Source organism: Scyliorhinus torazame, chromosome 9 (genome assembly GCF_047496885.1).
Source record: "Scyliorhinus torazame isolate Kashiwa2021f chromosome 9, sScyTor2.1, whole genome shotgun sequence".
Lineage (NCBI taxonomy): Eukaryota > Metazoa > Chordata > Chondrichthyes > Carcharhiniformes > Scyliorhinidae > Scyliorhinus > Scyliorhinus torazame.
Window position 1 is genome coordinate 91,583,397 of NC_092715.1, and position 16,802 is coordinate 91,600,198.

Below are 16,802 nucleotides of genomic sequence, written 5' to 3' on the forward strand. Positions count from 1 at the left end.
TCCAGTTTTAGCATACTTTCTTAAAATTGGCTCTTAAAGCTAAAAGTTCATCATGTCTACTCTGCAGTGCAGCACGGCAATATAAATTTATATAATTGAAATCCTGTGTTAGCTCATATTTTTCATACATCAGGCTTTACATTTAGACACCATCAACATGCGTGAAATGTGTGCAAATGGCTGCTTATTAGAAGAATGTAGAAGGTGTGACCATTAACAATTAAGCCAAACTGATCATTATGGGATAATGTTCCCTCTCAACCAATACCAATGATGGTGGTTGCCAGAAAGCCAGTTAATCCACATTGAACTGGTAGCTGAAGTGCTGTTGTCCGAAAACATCATAGACCTGAGCACGCAGAAATGTTCAGGTGTGTCGAATGGATAAAACTACGACGACTTAGCCTACGTTGTTTGTATTACGTATAGGGGGCCCGCAGAGTCATCAAGGCTTCAAAATGCCAATGGTATGCTGTATGGCCCCATTGTATCTGTGTTGCTTTTGTGTGGTAAGATTTCATACGTTATGGGTATGAAGGAGCCTTCAGCCAGTGCATCATGAGGCAGCGGTGTCGCCGTGGTTAGCACTGCTGCTTCACGATGCCGAGGACCCAGGTTTGATTCCTGCCCGGGTCACTGTCCGTGTGGAGTTTGCATATTCTGCCCGTGTCTGCGTGGGTCTCACCCCCACAACCCAAAGATGTGCAGGGTAGGTGGAATAGCCATCCTAAATTGCCCCTTAATTGGAAAAATTAAAAAAAAGATGCCGTCAGCTAATCTGGCTAACAGATAACAGATTCACTAGACTCTGGGGTGGTCCCGGCGGATTGGAAATTAGCAAATGTGACACCACTGTTTAAAAAAGGAGGTTATCAGAAAGCGGGTAATTATAGGCCAGTTAGCTTAACTTCGGTAGTAGGGAAGATGCTGGAATCTATCATCAAGGAAGAAATAGCGAGGCATCTGGATGGAAATTGTCCCATTGAACAGATGCAGCATGGGTTCATAAAGGGCAGGACGTGACGAACTAATTTAGTGTAATTTTTTGAGGACATTACCAGTGTGGTAGACTACGGGGAGCTAATGGATGTGGTTTATCTAGATTTCCAGAAAGGTTTTGACAAGGTGCCACACAAAAGGTTGCTGCACAAGATAAAGATGCATGGCATTATGGGTAACGTAGTAGCATGGATAGAGGATTGGTTAATTAATAGAAAGCAAAGAGTGGGGATTAATGGGTGTTTCTCTGGTTGGCAATCAGTAGCTAGTGGTGTCCCTAGTGAGGCCACACTTGGAGCATTGTGTTCAGTTTTGGTCTCCTTACCTGAGAAAGGACGTACTGGTGCTGGGGGGGGGTGCAGAGGAGATTCACTAGGTTAATTCCAGGTCTGAGGGGGTTGGATTACGAGGGGAGGTTGAGTAGACTGGGACTATACCCGTTGGAATTTAGAAGGATGCAGGGGGAATCTTATCGAAACATGTAAAATTTTGAATGGAATAGATAGGATAGATGCGGGCAGGTTGTTTCCACTGGCAGGTGAAAGCAGAACTAGGGGGCATAGCCTCAAAATAAGGGAAAGTAGATTTAGGACTGAGCTTAGGAGGAACTTCTTCACCCAAAGGGTTGTGAATCTATGGAATTCCCTGCCCAGTGAAGCAGTTGAGGCTCCTTCATTACATGCTTTCAAGATAAAGATAGATAGTTTTTTGAAGAATAAAGGAATAAAGGGTTCCAGTGTTCGGGTGGAAAAGTGGAGCCGAGTCCACAAAAGCTTAGCCATGATCTAATTGAATGGCGAGCAGGCTCGAAGGGCCAGATGGCCTACTCCTGCTCCTAGTCCTTATGTTCTTAGATGGGTGCAATAATCCTCAAAGGATCTGGAAGAGGTTGGAATGAATAAATGTTGTAGAATGAAGGCACCTGTCAGCAAAAGTAGCACAGATTTAGATTCTCCTTCTGTGTTTAATATCAATGGAATGGAAGTCCTTCTTATTCATACAAATTGCTGGATTGCCTCATGGTGCACTAGTAGACCTGGACATGGGAGAAGCCAGTCACTGCTGCAAATCTTCTAGCTCTCTAATGGAACAAAAAAAGACGAGGGCTGATAGATATGAAATTGGTCAAATGAATGGAAACAAAATGTTGGAAATACTTGACAGGTCAGGGAACATCTGTGGATAGAAACAGGGTGAACACTTCAAATTGATGACCTTTCTTCAGGGCTGTCATTAAATTCTGGTAAAGGATAATCAACCTGAAACATTCATTCTGTTTCCATAAATGCTGCCTACAAAGTGTTTCCAACATTTTCTGTCTTTATTTCAGATTTTCACAGTCTACTAAATTCTACTGAATTCATCTGCTGTACTAGTGAATGGTTATTTTTCAAACTGGAGGAAGATAAGGCAGTGGTGTTCCCCATGGATCAGCAGTAGAACCACTGATTTTCTTAATCTTGCTGGGAAAAAATGACGAGGCAATATAAAACAACGAATACTATTCTAAAGACGATTCAGGAGCAGAAGGACCTGGGGGTGCATGAACACAAATTGTTGAAGGTGACAGGGCAGATTGAGAAAGTGGTTAATAAGGCATATGAGACTTATAGAGTACAAAAATATGGACAAAATAATTTATAAAACACTGATTTGGCCTCAGCTGGCATATCATGTCCAATTCTGGGCACTGCACTTTAGGAAGTATATGAAAGTTTTAGAGATGGTGCAGAAAATATTTGGTTTCAAGGATGAGGGGCTTCGGTTCCGTGGATAGATTGAAGAAGTTGGGGCTGTTCTCCTTGGAGGAGAGGTGATTGAATGGAATTTTGCTAGCGGTGTTTCAAAAGCATGAGAATCCGGATGGAGTAAATAGGGAGAAGCTGTTCCCATTGACATAATGGTTGAGAACCAGAAGACACAGATTTAAGGTGAATGGCAAGAGAATGAGTAGCAGCATGAGGGAAAAACTTTTTATGTAGCAAGTGGTTACGATCTGGAATGCACTGCCTCACTATGGTGGAGGAGGATTCAATTAGCTGTCAAAAGAATGATCTAAAAAAAGGAAAAGAGACTTGCATTTATGCGGTGCTTTTCACAACCAAAGGCTGCCTCAAAGCGCTTTACAGCCAGTGAAATCGTTTTGAAGTGTGGTTCGTGTCACAATGAGGGTCTGTGGCAGCCAATTGCAGACAGCAAACTCCAACAAATGGCAATGTTTTAATGACCACATCATCTATTTTTTGATGTTGATCAATGGATGCGTGTTGGCTAGGACACCAGAGATAACTCCCCTACCCTCAAAATTGTACCATGCGATCTTGTACATCCATCGGAGCAGGCAGATGGGTGCCTCAGTTTGGTGTCACATCTGAAGGGCAGAATTCCAACAGTGCAGTACACCCTCAGTACTGCCCTGGAGTATCAACCTTGAGTTTTGAGCTCAAGTCCTGCAGTGGGGCTTGAACCTGAAACCTTGTGACTGAATGGCGATGGTGCAACCAACTGAATCTCTACTTAAACACAAGAGAACATGTACGAGGCTTTGGCCCCACCTGATCCCCATAACCAGTAACCCACCAACCTTTTTGGACACTAAAGGGCAATTTAGCATGGCCAGTCCATCTAACCTGCACATCTTTGGATTGTGAGAGGAAACTGGAGCACCCGGAGGAAACCTACGCAGACACGGGAGAATGTACAAACTCCACAGAGACAGTGACCCGATGCTGGAATTGAACCCGGGACCCTGGTGCTGTGAGGCAGCAGTGCTAGCCACTGTACCAGCGTGCTGCCCCACTATCCGAGTTGTTCTTCAAAACAACTGACATGGACACAAAGGGCCAAATACTCTCCTGCAGGGCTGTAACTCCACAACTTCCTGGTTCCTCAAAGTCACATTTAGGGGGTACCCTAATGATGCACCGCAGAACCCCTCTAGGATGTTTCCACAGCACGGTTTGCCCGGCAATTGTCCAGAAGTGCGAACTTCCGCTGGGCAGGGAACCATCTGAAAGAAGCAATTTAAATCGTTAGTTTTGGACGGTTCTGCAAGTTTTACCCTGATAGTCTGAAAGAGTTATTAGGAAAAAAATCACTTCTAACTCCCGAGTAACTACTTAAACGCGCAGACCAAGCCTCACACTGGACACACATACGATTCTCCACCCCCTCATGAGCCGACCCTTCCCACCCACCGACCTGACCTATCAAGAACATGGTGTTCCTGGTTTGCTCTGGCACCATGGGAGTTGGTGGTATGTTTGATGCAGCTGTGCACTCCAGATTAGAAGATGTGGTCTCCTTTCGGGTAATATTGCCTGTCTAAAAAGTTGGTTAAGGGCTGTAATGAACTTTGACAGCCACTGGCAAAACGTGACCCTTGTCCAGCAGCCAGCAAGTCCTTCTGCAAAAAGCTGCACATGTCAGCAGGCAGCCTACTTGTTAAACAAAACCTCCTGTACTGCTCCTATGAAACATTGAAGAAAATAATGTGTACACTATATATTATGTGAGCTCCAGCCTTGTGTGAGCAGAATCTATAACCTATTTTCTAAAAGACCCAACGGTAATATTTTAATGAGGTGCGGGCCTTTTTTGTGTTCGGTGCGTTTGTGAGAAAGTCAACTCCATTGGAAAAAATGACAGTCAGTTGGGATCTAGTGTTCGCTGACTATATGTTGAAGGGGTCCAAAGCCCAATTACTGGTGAGATTTGGGCCACTGGCACATGGTCTCAGCATGCTACCTATTTTCAACTCATTTGAAACACAGCACATTGAATAGCGCAGCAATCCCTTGAGATGTATCATTGTGCGCTCAGTTCCTGAAATGGAGATTTGAGCATATGACCTACCGCTTCAGAAGGCAGAGTGCAAACAACACAGCCAATTTGGAGTACTTCCCAGAGGACTCAGTCAGACTATTGAGGCAGCATCTATGTTCCCTGAAGGTTCATAACTGTCAAACTCCCTGAATGATTCTAAATTTCAATTTGTATAATGCTCTCCAACACTTTGAATGTATTTATATTGTGTTAATTTGAGGAATTTGTTTGGATGTGAAGAATGCAAAACTCAAGTTAATCCTAATGATTTTTTTTTGCTGTAGTTTTTGAAAGGACAGAATTTATTGTTGAAGAGCCAGAATCTAATACTACAAAGATAAATCTGTCAATTGTTCGAAATGCTGGAACACTTGGTGCTGTCACAGTCCAGTGGATTGCCACAATGAATGAACAGCAAATTACCAGTGATCTTCAAGTGGCCTTGGGTGAGGTGACTTTTACTCCAGGACAATCTATTCAAACCCTGCAGGTTGAACTCCTGGCAGATGATTTCCCTGAAATTGAAGAGGTAAAGACAAAGTGATTTTAAATAAATGAATAATTGCAGTAAAGTCTTGCGATGTAGTTCAGCTTGTACATATTTCTTTCAGAATAATGCCAGTGGCGAGTGTACGTAGCTCAATCGCTCAATCACACCGCTCACATGTGTCCTTAAATGTATTTAAAGCGCTCTCTGCACACTGACCTCAAGTTGCTTGTAAAGTTTCATCATTAACATTTCTTAAGGTTTCTAATGACAAATGGGCAATTAACTCCGAATCCTATGTCACTGCTGCGTTGTAGCTAGCTTTTGGATTGTACACTCAAGTGCCTATTAATTAGTCACAAAAAGCATTAAATCCAGTTTGGGTAATTATGAATAAGCTAAGATAGCTACTGGAGGTGATTGAAGAGGCCAGTTCTGAATTTTATTTTGCAGTTTTGCTACGATATTTCAAAAGGTATTGATAAATTCTAAATTATTTCATGCTTTAGTGAATTAAGTTATGGTTTATTTATTGTTGCTGCCTAAAATAATTAGAGAAGACATGACAAATTTAGTTAAAATACTGAAATGAAGATGTATTCAAAGCAAGTCATTAAAAGGAAGATGTATTCAAAGCAAGTCATTAATTTTATCTGTGAACAGGTGATAAATCTCGTTCTTGTATTTCTTAAGGCAATCAACAGATGTTGTGAATTTTCATATTTGAAAAATAGCAGAAGGACACTGGATGCAATATGTTTCATGGCATTTTTTTACTCCAACATTTGTATCTTTTTGAAAATGGTTTAGAGTTATTGTCACTCTGATTTTCCTTCCAGTGAGAAAACTCAGACTTCATACAGAGATAAGAGCAAGAAAGGTATTTTCGTCCTCACTGGAAGAGTTTGGGTCACTGCCAGAGGAGCTGGAGAGCTCCTAACAACTCTGAGCACCTTGAAAAGCCCTCAAGTGTGTCGGGCTGCATCTGCTTCCCGTTGACTGAGGTGCACTTGGAGGGGTGTCCAGGGGAACTGAGATCCTATCACTGGTCCACTGCTGCTTTGAGCTCACAGACTCATTGCACCATCAATGGTCTACAGGGTCATGCTGACACCAGGTGCATCCACCGTGTGGTCTCCGAAGCCTGTCTCTCCATCATGGTTTCCACCCTCTCCATGGAATAAGCGATATGCACACTTACCTGAGAGGTCAGGATGTGGGTGAACTACTCCATTGCCTAACCAGTTCTGCTGATAGTCTCAGACAGCTCTCTCAGATTCTCCCCTGTTTGACTCTGCAACTTTTTAACAGGTTGAGTATAGCCCTCATCAGAGGCCTTTCACCAGCCGGGGTGTGGTAGGGGGCTGCTCTCCAAATGTCCTCCGTCTGCGATGTGCCGCCGTCTCCTTCATCTATATCTGCGTGACTGTGCAATGCTCACCAGATTGTGACCCTGAGCTGGCATGTGATCAACTCTCAGCTGATGCTAGTGCAGGGGACAGGTGTGACGCTGTGCTCTGATAGATGTCCGGACAATTGTCCTCTGGAGCAATGTGAGGTGTAACAGGCAGGGACTAGTCACGACTCTCTGCAGCTGTTGATCCTGCAATTGAAACATGCATACAATTACAGCAGTGATAATATTATGGGCCACTGCCACTCATTGTGCCGCAGGCTGCCATCGCCACCAAAGTTCCTCCTCACTCTCCACGCCCATTAATCCAAACTCTTATCAGATATGACTGACTGACTAGCTCCCCTGCCAGCTCCAGGGCTTCCAGCTCTGCCTCTAACGTAGATGTACCTCCAGCACTTCACCCCTGGTCTTGGATCTCTCCCTAGGGTTGTGGGCCTTTTTTTCCTGTTGGCACAAACAGATGAAAAGTAAGGTTTCCTTTGATGCTGAAACTAATCCCTTACTCCCATGAGGTATCATGTCATCCAGCTGCTCTTCCAATCTTCACAAGCTCAGTAAATCTGTGTGAGATGCAGAGGAAGGTGCAGATTCCAGTTACATGCACATATGTAGCCAAATGCAACAATAAATGCTGCTGAGGGGGACACTTTACACTTCATTGCCTGGATCAGGCTTTGACCATTAAGTGCCTGCTTTCCTGCCCATTTCACCTGCTTCTTGATAGCAAGATCCCCAAACTTATGCTTGCAGTGCGGAGAAGGTTATTCATCCTTGGTTGGCACTGGACCCAGTCAGTTGGATGGTGCCCATGCCACTCACCTCCACGGTGACCTGCGTTCAGGCCTTGATCATTCATGATGGCCATTTACAGCCTACAGCTGGAAATAGAATCTTTCTGTCTTCCTGAATGGTCTGGAGGGAGTCACGCAGCGAGCTAAACCACAGGTGCAATGCGCTGGGTGGATTGTGACATCTCCAAATATAGTTGAATCCGTTGATACCGACAACATTTACAAACAAACAGATTTCTTCTATCTGGACCTTCAAAAGTTTTTGGTTCTGATATTCAGACATCTTCAATTCTGGCCAGTTCAATTGTAATCCTGCCTCAGAAAGGCTGCATGTAGAACTTCAGCTTTTAAACAGGACTTTCTGCCCATTAAACGTGAGATCTTCCCCTGCATGGGATTCAGATGACATGGATGTCCTGACTTCAGAGTTCCCCTGCCGTGTGACCCATCATCAAACCCACTTCGTACATTTCATGAGATTTCCGCCACATTATCGGGTTCAGCTGGTCGCATCCTTCCTGTGCCAGATTCCTGAATTCTTCCAGGTCTGCTGGCAAATTCCGACTCTCCAACATGGGGCCGAAATCCAGCCCAGGGATAGATTTCAAACATACATAGCAACTCAATACTGGGCATCCATGAGGTGCTGTGGGGCCATCAGCAGCAGCAGAATTGTATTCAACCACACTCTGTAACTTCATGGCCTGACATACCCCCATTACCAATCTTCAGCCAATTCCATGCACTCCACACAATATCAAGAAATGTCATGAGGATACTGCAAAGGGTTTGGGCCTTGACAACATTCCGGCATGTGCTCCAGAACCAGCTGCACCCCTAACCAAGCTGTTCCAGTGCAGCTACTGCACTGGCATCTACCTGACAATGTGGAAAATTTCCCAGATATGTCTTGTACTCACAAAAATTGCAGGTCAAATCCAGCCGGGCCAATTACCACCCATCAGTCTCCTATGGATCATTAGAAAAGTAATGGAAGGTGACGGCGACAGTTCTATCAAGTGAGATTTCTCAGCAATAACCTGCTCACTGGCGCTTGGTTTGGGCTCTGCAAGGACCATTCAACTCCTGAGGTCATCATAGCCATGATGCAAACACAGCCAAAAGAGGTGAACTTGAGGTGAGAGTGACTGCTCTTGACATTAAGGCAACACTTGACCAAATGTGGCATCAAGAAGCCTTGGCAAAACCGAAGTCAATGTGAATCGGGGAGGAAATCCCCCACTGATTGGATTTGTATCTAGCACAAAGGAAGATGGTTGTGATTATTGGAGGTCAATCATCACTGTCCGTCCAGATCTCTGCATTTCCTCAGGTTAGTGTCCTAGACGTAACATAGGAACAGGAGTAGGTCATTCAACCCATCGAGCCTGCTCCACCATTCAATTAGATCATGGCCGATCGTCTACCTTTGTGTCCCTTTCACGTGCTATCCTCATATCCCTTGATGCCATTAGTCTCCAGAAATCTATTGATTTTGGTCTTGATCATGCTCAATAATTGAGTTTCCACAGCCTCTCATGTAGAGAATTCTATGAGGAAGAAATGCCCCCTCATCTTAGTCTTAAATGGCCTATGTCTTATTCTGAGATTATGTCCTTGGGTCCTAGATTCATTAGACAAGGAAAACTTCCTATCTACATCCACCTTGTTACACCCTGTAAGAATTTTGCAAGTTTCAATGAGATCACCTCTCAACAAGCTCAGTTTCATCAATCTCTCCTCATTCATGCCACACAAGTGCCAGGCAATGACCATCTCCAATAAGAGAGAGTTCTTCCATCTCTCCTTGACATTCATTGCCATCACGATCACTGAACCCTGGGTGCCATTGATCAGAAACTGAAGTGGACCAACCATTTAAATGCTCTGGCTACAAGAGCAGGTCAGAGACTGGGAATTCTGTGGAGAGTAATTTACCTTGTGATTCCCCAAAGCCTGTACAAGACATAAATCAGGACTGAGATTGAATACGCTGCTTGTCTGCTGAGTACAGTTCTGTGAACCCTCCAAGCTAAGTGTAAAAGTGCTCGTCTGACCCCACTAGGAAAATCACTGCATTCTTTGCCTCAGAGGCTTGTGCCTCCCTGATCCACCTCTTACCCCTTTCCTTCCATGTGACCTTCTTGGTAGATTGGATTTTGTTTATTGTCACGTGTACCAAGGTACAGTGAAAAGTATTTTTCTGCGAGCAGCTCAACAGATCATTAAGTACATGAGAAGAAAAGGAAATAAAAGAAAATACATAATAGGGCAACACAAGGTACACAATGTACACAAAAGGAAATAAAAGAAAATACATAATAGGGCAACACAAGGTACACAGTGTAACTAGATAACGCCAGCAATGGGTGAAGCATACAGGGGTGTAGTGCTAATCAGGTCAGTTCACAAGAGGGTCATTTAGGAGTCTGGTAACAATGGGGAAGAAGCTGTTTTTGAGTCTGTTTGTGTGCGTTCTCAGACTTTTGTACCTCCTGCCCAATGGGAGAAGTTGGAAGAGTGAGTAGGCCGGGTGGGAGGGGTCTTTGATTGTGCTGCCCGCTTTCCCCAGGCAGTGGGAGGAGTAGATGGAGTCAATGGATGGGAGACAGATTTGGTGATGGACTGGGCTGTGTTCACGACTCTGAAGTTTCTTGCGGTCTTGGGTCGAGCAGTTGCCATCCCAGGCTGTGATGCAGCCAGATAGAATGCTTTCTATAGTGCATCTGTAAATGTTAGTAAGAGTTAATGTGGACATGCCGAATTTCCTTAGTTTCCTGAGGAAGTATAGGTGCTGTTGTGCTTTCTTGGTGGTAGCGTCGACGTGGCTGGACCAGGACCGATTTTTGGAGATGTGTACCCCTAGGAATTTGAAACTGCTAACCATCTCCACCTCGGCCCCGTTGATGCTGACAGGGGTGTGTACAGTACTTTGCTTTCTGAAGTCAATGACCAGCTCTTTAGTTTTGCTGGCATTGAGGGAGAGATTGTTGTCGCTGCCCCACTCCACTTGGTTCTCAAGCTCCCTCCTGTATTCTGACTCATCGTTATTCGAGATCCGGCCCACTATGGTCATATCGTCAGCAAGCTTGTAGATGGAATTGGAACCAAATTTTGCCACGCAGTCGTGTGTGTACAGAGAGTAGAGTAGGGGGCTAGGTACGCAGCCTTGCGGGGCCCCGATATTGAGTACTATTGTGGAGGAGGTGTTGTTGTTTATTCTTACTGATTGTGGTCAGTGGGTTAGAAATTCGAGGATCCAGTTGCAGAGTGAGGAGCCAAGTCCTAGGTTTAGGAGCTTTGATATGAGCTTGGCTGGGATTATTGTGTTGAAGGCAGAGCTGTAGTCAATAAATAGGAGTCTGATGTAGGAGCTCTTCTTGTCGAAACCCATCTCTTGACACTGATTTCAAACTGATGGCCAGTTAAAGGTGAGACATCTTCCCACTCTGGTTGCTGTTCTGCCTCTTTCTCCTTTTCTTTCTTGTGGCTAGTAGGCCGGCGATATTTAAATGAGGACCAGGAGTCCACAATATACCCTTGTGACGAAATGGATGAATTGTAGCACAAATTAAATTTTGCATTTGTCTTTATTACAGAAGACTTGGAAAACCTATTAAAATGTTTGAAAATCAAGAGGTGATAGGGAGGGAGGAACTCAAAACATCACCATTACTAGAGAAAACTTACTGGGGAAAACTATTCCAACCAGTCCCCAGGACCTGATTGCCTGTATACTGGGATATTAAAAGAAGTGGCTGCAGAGATAATGGATGCATTGATTATAAATTCCTCAGAATAAATTCCTTTCCTCTGGAAAGGTCCCAACAGATTGAAAAGTAGCTAATGTAACACCTTCATTCAAGAAAGGAGGAGACAGGAAGCAGGAAACCATAGGCCTGTTAGTTTCATATCTGTCATCGGAAAATTGCTAAAATCCATCATCAAGGAGGTTACAGCAGGATTCTTAGAAAATGATAATGCAGTCAAGTCGAGACACCATGGTTTTATGAAAAGGAAATTGTGTTTAACTAATTTATTAGAATTCTTTGGTAAAGTAACAAATAAGGTGGATAAAAGTAAATGTGTTGTATTTGGATTTCTAAGGCATTTAGTAAGGTGCCACATCAAAGGTTACAAGAGAAAATAAGACCTTATGGTGTAGGGGGTAACATAATCACATGGGTAAAGGATTGGTCAGCTAACAGGTTTCTTGTTGTCAAGCTCTGGAGTGCCCTTGGGATCAGTGCCAGGACCTCAACTATTTACAATGCATATCAATGATTTAGTTGAAGAGCCCAAATGTATGGTAGCTAAATTTTCATTGACACGATGGTAGATAAGAAAGTAAGATGTGAAGAGGGGGTAAAGAGTCTGCAAAGGGATATAGATAGTTTAAGTGAGGGGGCAAATATTTAGCAGATGTAGTATAATGTGGGAAAATGTGAACTTGTCCAGTTCAGCAGGAAAAATAGAAAAAATGGAGAGATGCTGCAGAACTCTCGTACAGAGGTATCTGGATGTTCTGATGCATGAATCACAAAGAGTTAACCTGTAGGCACAACAAGTGAATAGGAAAACAAATGGCATATTTGTGTTTATTGCAAAGGGAACGGGATATAAAAGTAGGGAGGTTTTGCTGCAGCGTACAGGGCCTTGGTGAGACCACATCTGGAATTGTGTGTACAGTTTCGATAGATAAATTACTTGAGGGGTTATGGAGGACAGAGGCCACAATCAGATGAGCGACGATCTTACTGACTGGTGGAACAGTCCCAAAGGGCCGAATGGCCCACTCCAGTTCCAAATGCCAATGTTCCTGTGAAAATGAGGCCGGTGAGTGTATTTCGTAATTACTGCCCTTCTGCCGATGTGAAACACATTCCGGATTAAAATTAGTCCATATGTTTGTTTCTCTACAATCTACTGACAGAGCTAGCAGTAACCACTTTTTAAGCTTGTGTGTGTAATGACCAGCAAGACAAAACCTGTGCTGAACAAAATGCCTTGCCTCTGCTGCCCCTATATGATTGGAAGTAAAAAATATTTCCTTTAAAAAGAATCAACAATTTAATAGATTCCGTCAAAAGATCAAGAGAGCTGTGGTCCAGACCGATACAGTAAAATTGATTTTTAACTTTACTACATGGGCATTGTGAATCACCTTCACATTACAGAAATCACCTGATTTTTCATTTTAATTAATTTGAAAGAGAAGAAACTTGGATGTTTTCTATGTACAAAGCTAGTTTATGTTTAATCCATAATGCCAGTTTATGCCCTGATGGCAAATCAAAAATCTACGCAGTTGGTTTTCATTGGATACTGCTGAAATAATGTTATTATTGAAAACAACCTGTCCTTCTGAAGACACAAAAATTTATAATGCAGACAAAGTTTTTCAAGATAGAGCTCTACATCTTAGCCCAGTAGTGGTTTTTATGGTATCGGCGAATCATTGTAGTTTAAAGATGGAAGGGATACAAAAAGTCCAAAGTAATGCAAGGGTGAAGACCAAATTGATTTCTAATAGTAAATGCTTATTATTATTGTTAAAACTATAGGGAAAGTATTTTCTGCAAACAAGAATTTCTAGAGAATAAGGGCTGAATTTTACACCTAGAATTATGGTAATTTTAACTTGTGGCTGATTTGAAAATGGCTAGTATACTAATTTTAAAGTGATTTCTTCCCAATACAGGTCATTCAAGTGAAGCTTACCCATTCTACTTATGGAAGCTCCATTGGAAGGAACAATGTAGCAAACATTATTGTTCCAGCAAATGACAACCCACATGGTACTGTCCACTTCACACAAATGATGTACAGAGTTCAGGAACCACTGGAAGGAAATTCCATAAAAAATATCACAGTGAAAAGAAGGTGTGCTACATGCTGTGAGAGTTTAGCAATTAAATCCATCTTTATGTGACATTCAGGTCATAACATAATGGATAACAATATTTTCTGAAAAGAATAATGATGAGGTCAAACAATGCGCACCATTACAATGGAGGAAATCTGCCAGAACCTCTAGATTTCCAAGTTTTATTTTTGATTTTTAAAAATGAATTTAGAGTACCTAATTATTTTTTGCCAATTAAGGGGCAATTTAGTGTGGGCACTCCACCAAACTTGCACATCTTTGGGTTGTGGGGGTGAAACCCACGCAGACACGGGGAGAATGTGCAAACTCCACACAGACAATGACCCGGGGCTGGGATCGAACCCGGGTCCTCAGCACCGTAGGCAGCAGTGCTAGTCACCGTGCCGCCCTAGGATTTCCACGTTTAACTGTGCAGGTGTGTACTCAGCAAATTCTGGAGTACTGTACACACCTGCTCAATTAAAGACAAATGCACATGTTTCACTCAAGGACACCCTGCTCCTCCACAGGATTTTCAGTTGTAGTCCCCAATGATAGACTTGGCATTAGAATGTGTGCAGCAACCTGAATCTGGGCTGATTGCCCACTAGTCCCATACTAAAATAGGCTGAAATGGTTAGGACGAGTGCACTCAGAAGTAATTTTTTAACAGCTTGATATGTGATGACGTTATGTGATGCGATGAAACAACCTCGCTGATCCTGGACGTTTATATATACAAGCGTGAACTGCAATATTCAGTGAAGGAAAAGAGCACATTTGGTAAATTTAGTTAGACTTTTAGAAGTTTTTTTTACCTGGTCTCTCCCTGCTGTCTTCCCCAATCTCTATTTCACTTTCTGTACATCATTTAAATTTGATTAATCATTCTTGCTTTATACTTCCTGGTTAATGCTCTCTGTGTCTCAGTGAGGGGTCTTCAATCTGGTTTGTTGAAAAGCCTCACTGTTTCTTGCCCTACTCAGACACTGCAGATCCCCTGTAGATTCAATGTGCTGGATCAGATGCCATGCCTTTATGCTTTTGCCAACCTCATCATGTTCACCTCCTAATTCCTTGATCATATTGTTACGGTACCCTGGGCCATTGCGTGGTCAATTCCAGTCCCATTTGACCTGAAGTCACAACATGGTTGAAATTAAGTTTAATTTTTTAAATACCCAAGGTCTTCGGCTGCCCAATAACTACAGTCACTAGGTTTGTAAATTTAAACACAATTAACACAAGTAACTAAGTAAATAGGCAACAAATACAACTGGTTAATTGCTATCTAATCTGTAGCACCACCCCCTTTAACTAGCCCCATCGTCTATATACATAATGGTTATGGTTGGGTGTAAAATAATGATGAAAGTAAAACGATGAGAGTCTTTGGCCAGGATTTTCCAATCCAAGCTCGCCCTGCCACCGTTGCCAGCGAGAACGGAGAATTTGGTACTAGCCAAAGCCCCATTCACTGCAGCAGGACCAGAGAAGCCTGCCGGTACAAATGGACGGAGAATTCTGGCCTTTGTTTCCGATCTTCCTTCTGCAGTCTAGGCTTTCAGATGGATGTTATCAATTCTTTCAGCTTGTATTTATTTATCACTGTAGACTCACAGAAATAGCAGGAAACCAGCATGTGAGTGAGTGAGACAGGAGACAGCTTCTTCTTTCAGGGTCTAGAAGCTTCTGCCTTCAGACAGTAGGCAGCAGAGCCGAGTGAGAGAGCTGCTTCCACTTGAGGGCCCAGTGGCTTCTCCCGGGTTCTCTCCAAAAAACTCCAACTGACAGGAACCAATCGCTATTGGTTGCTGGGCAGAATACTGTCCCCTTCCAATCCATTGATCACGAGCCAACCAATCTTTTGAGTGCCATAAAATCTGGGTTCTTCTGTCCAAAATACAAAAATTTATAACACAGTGTACTATTTTAACACTTTCCTTACTTCCTCTGCTCGTCTAAAGTATGTCTCCATTAATGATCCATGGACCAAAAATAGTAATGCCAAAATCAAAGATATAGGAACTAAGGGAATCCACTAAATTGCTGACCAGACAACTTCCTTTCCTGGCCCTATGATAGCCGATATTTTATACGTTCCCTCTCCCTCCCTTTCAAATCTGCCATCATGACCATTCTGTTAGAATTCACTGAGCTTCAGACCTCATTACAGGCTTGATCCAAATATGAATAAAAGAACTGAACTCAAGAGGTGAGAGTGACTGCCCTTCACATCAAGGCAGCACATACCTGACTGTGACATCAAGGAGCCTTAGTATAACTAAGTTAATTGAGGTGGAGTTATACCTCGCACAAAGGAAAATGGTTATGGTTGCTGGAGACCAATCGTCCCAGGTCCAGCTATCTTCAGCTGCCTCATCAATTACCTTTCCTCCATCATAAGGTCAGAAGTAAGGATGTTCACTGAAAATTGCAGTGTTCAGTTCTACTTGCGACTTCTCAGACAATGAAGCAGTCCATGTCTTCATGCAGCGAGACCTGGACAGCATTCAGCAGGAGAGAAGATAATCATTGTCCCTTGACATTCTACTGCTGAATACTCCACCATTGATATCCTGGGGGCGAACATTGACAAGATGTTGGACCAGACCTTAATTACTGTGGTTACAAGGACAGGTGAAAGGCTCAGAATTCTGTGGTGAGTAAGTCACCTCCTGAGTCTCCGAAGCCTGTTCACCGTCTACCACAGATTCCCAGACCATGGGTCACGACCACCATTGTGGTTGCAGGCCGATCATTTGGGCTTTCTGAGCACCAAGGCAGTAATGGTGACTGCCGAGTGGCTGGGAAGTGAATTTTTTCCCAAATGGCTCATGAATTGTACAGCTTTTCACTACCATGAACAGTGGTTCTTTCAGTGTCCTGATTGATGATTCAATTCAGTGCTCTGATTTAAGTGCTTCCTTGGATGCGCTTGTGTTTGTAAGGCTGCAATACAGTGGGCAAAACCATTTGCCCCTGCTCAACAACTCCCTCTCCATCCCCCACTCAACTCTGAAATAACATAAGAAATGAACACCATTCAATACAAACTAGCTCACATAAAACAACATCCCATCCATCATCTTAAACAACCACTCCCTCCTCCACTGGCGCATAGTAGCAGCAATGTGTATCATTTACAAGAGGCACCACAGCAACTCGCCAAAGCTCCTTTGACGGCACCTTCTAAACCTGTGGCCTCTATCACCTAGAAGAACAATGACACATACAGAATGGTTTGATCTTCCTTCTGTACTCAATATTTAGCTTTGTTTTCCTATTATGGACAGCAGGTATATGATCATGTCATCACTTTCAGGATCCCCTCCATTCATAGACCATCTTGATTTGGAACTATATCACCATTCCTTCACTGTTGCTGAGTCAACATCCTGAAACTCCCTGCTTAAC

At 43.2% G+C, this 16,802-nt stretch overlaps 1 protein-coding gene across 1 annotated transcript in view; it reads left to right on the forward strand.

Annotated features, from left to right (window-relative positions):
* adgrv1 (adhesion G protein-coupled receptor V1) overlaps nucleotides 1–16,802 on the forward strand; it is a 981,490-nt gene that overhangs the window by 231,117 nt on the left and 733,571 nt on the right. Inside the window, exons 31-32 of the mRNA XM_072516264.1 lie at nucleotides 5,109–5,353; nucleotides 13,221–13,402. Of these exons, the coding sequence (XP_072372365.1) occupies nucleotides 5,109–5,353; nucleotides 13,221–13,402 (427 nt within the window). The remainder of the gene's footprint in view (nucleotides 1–5,108; nucleotides 5,354–13,220; nucleotides 13,403–16,802) is intronic.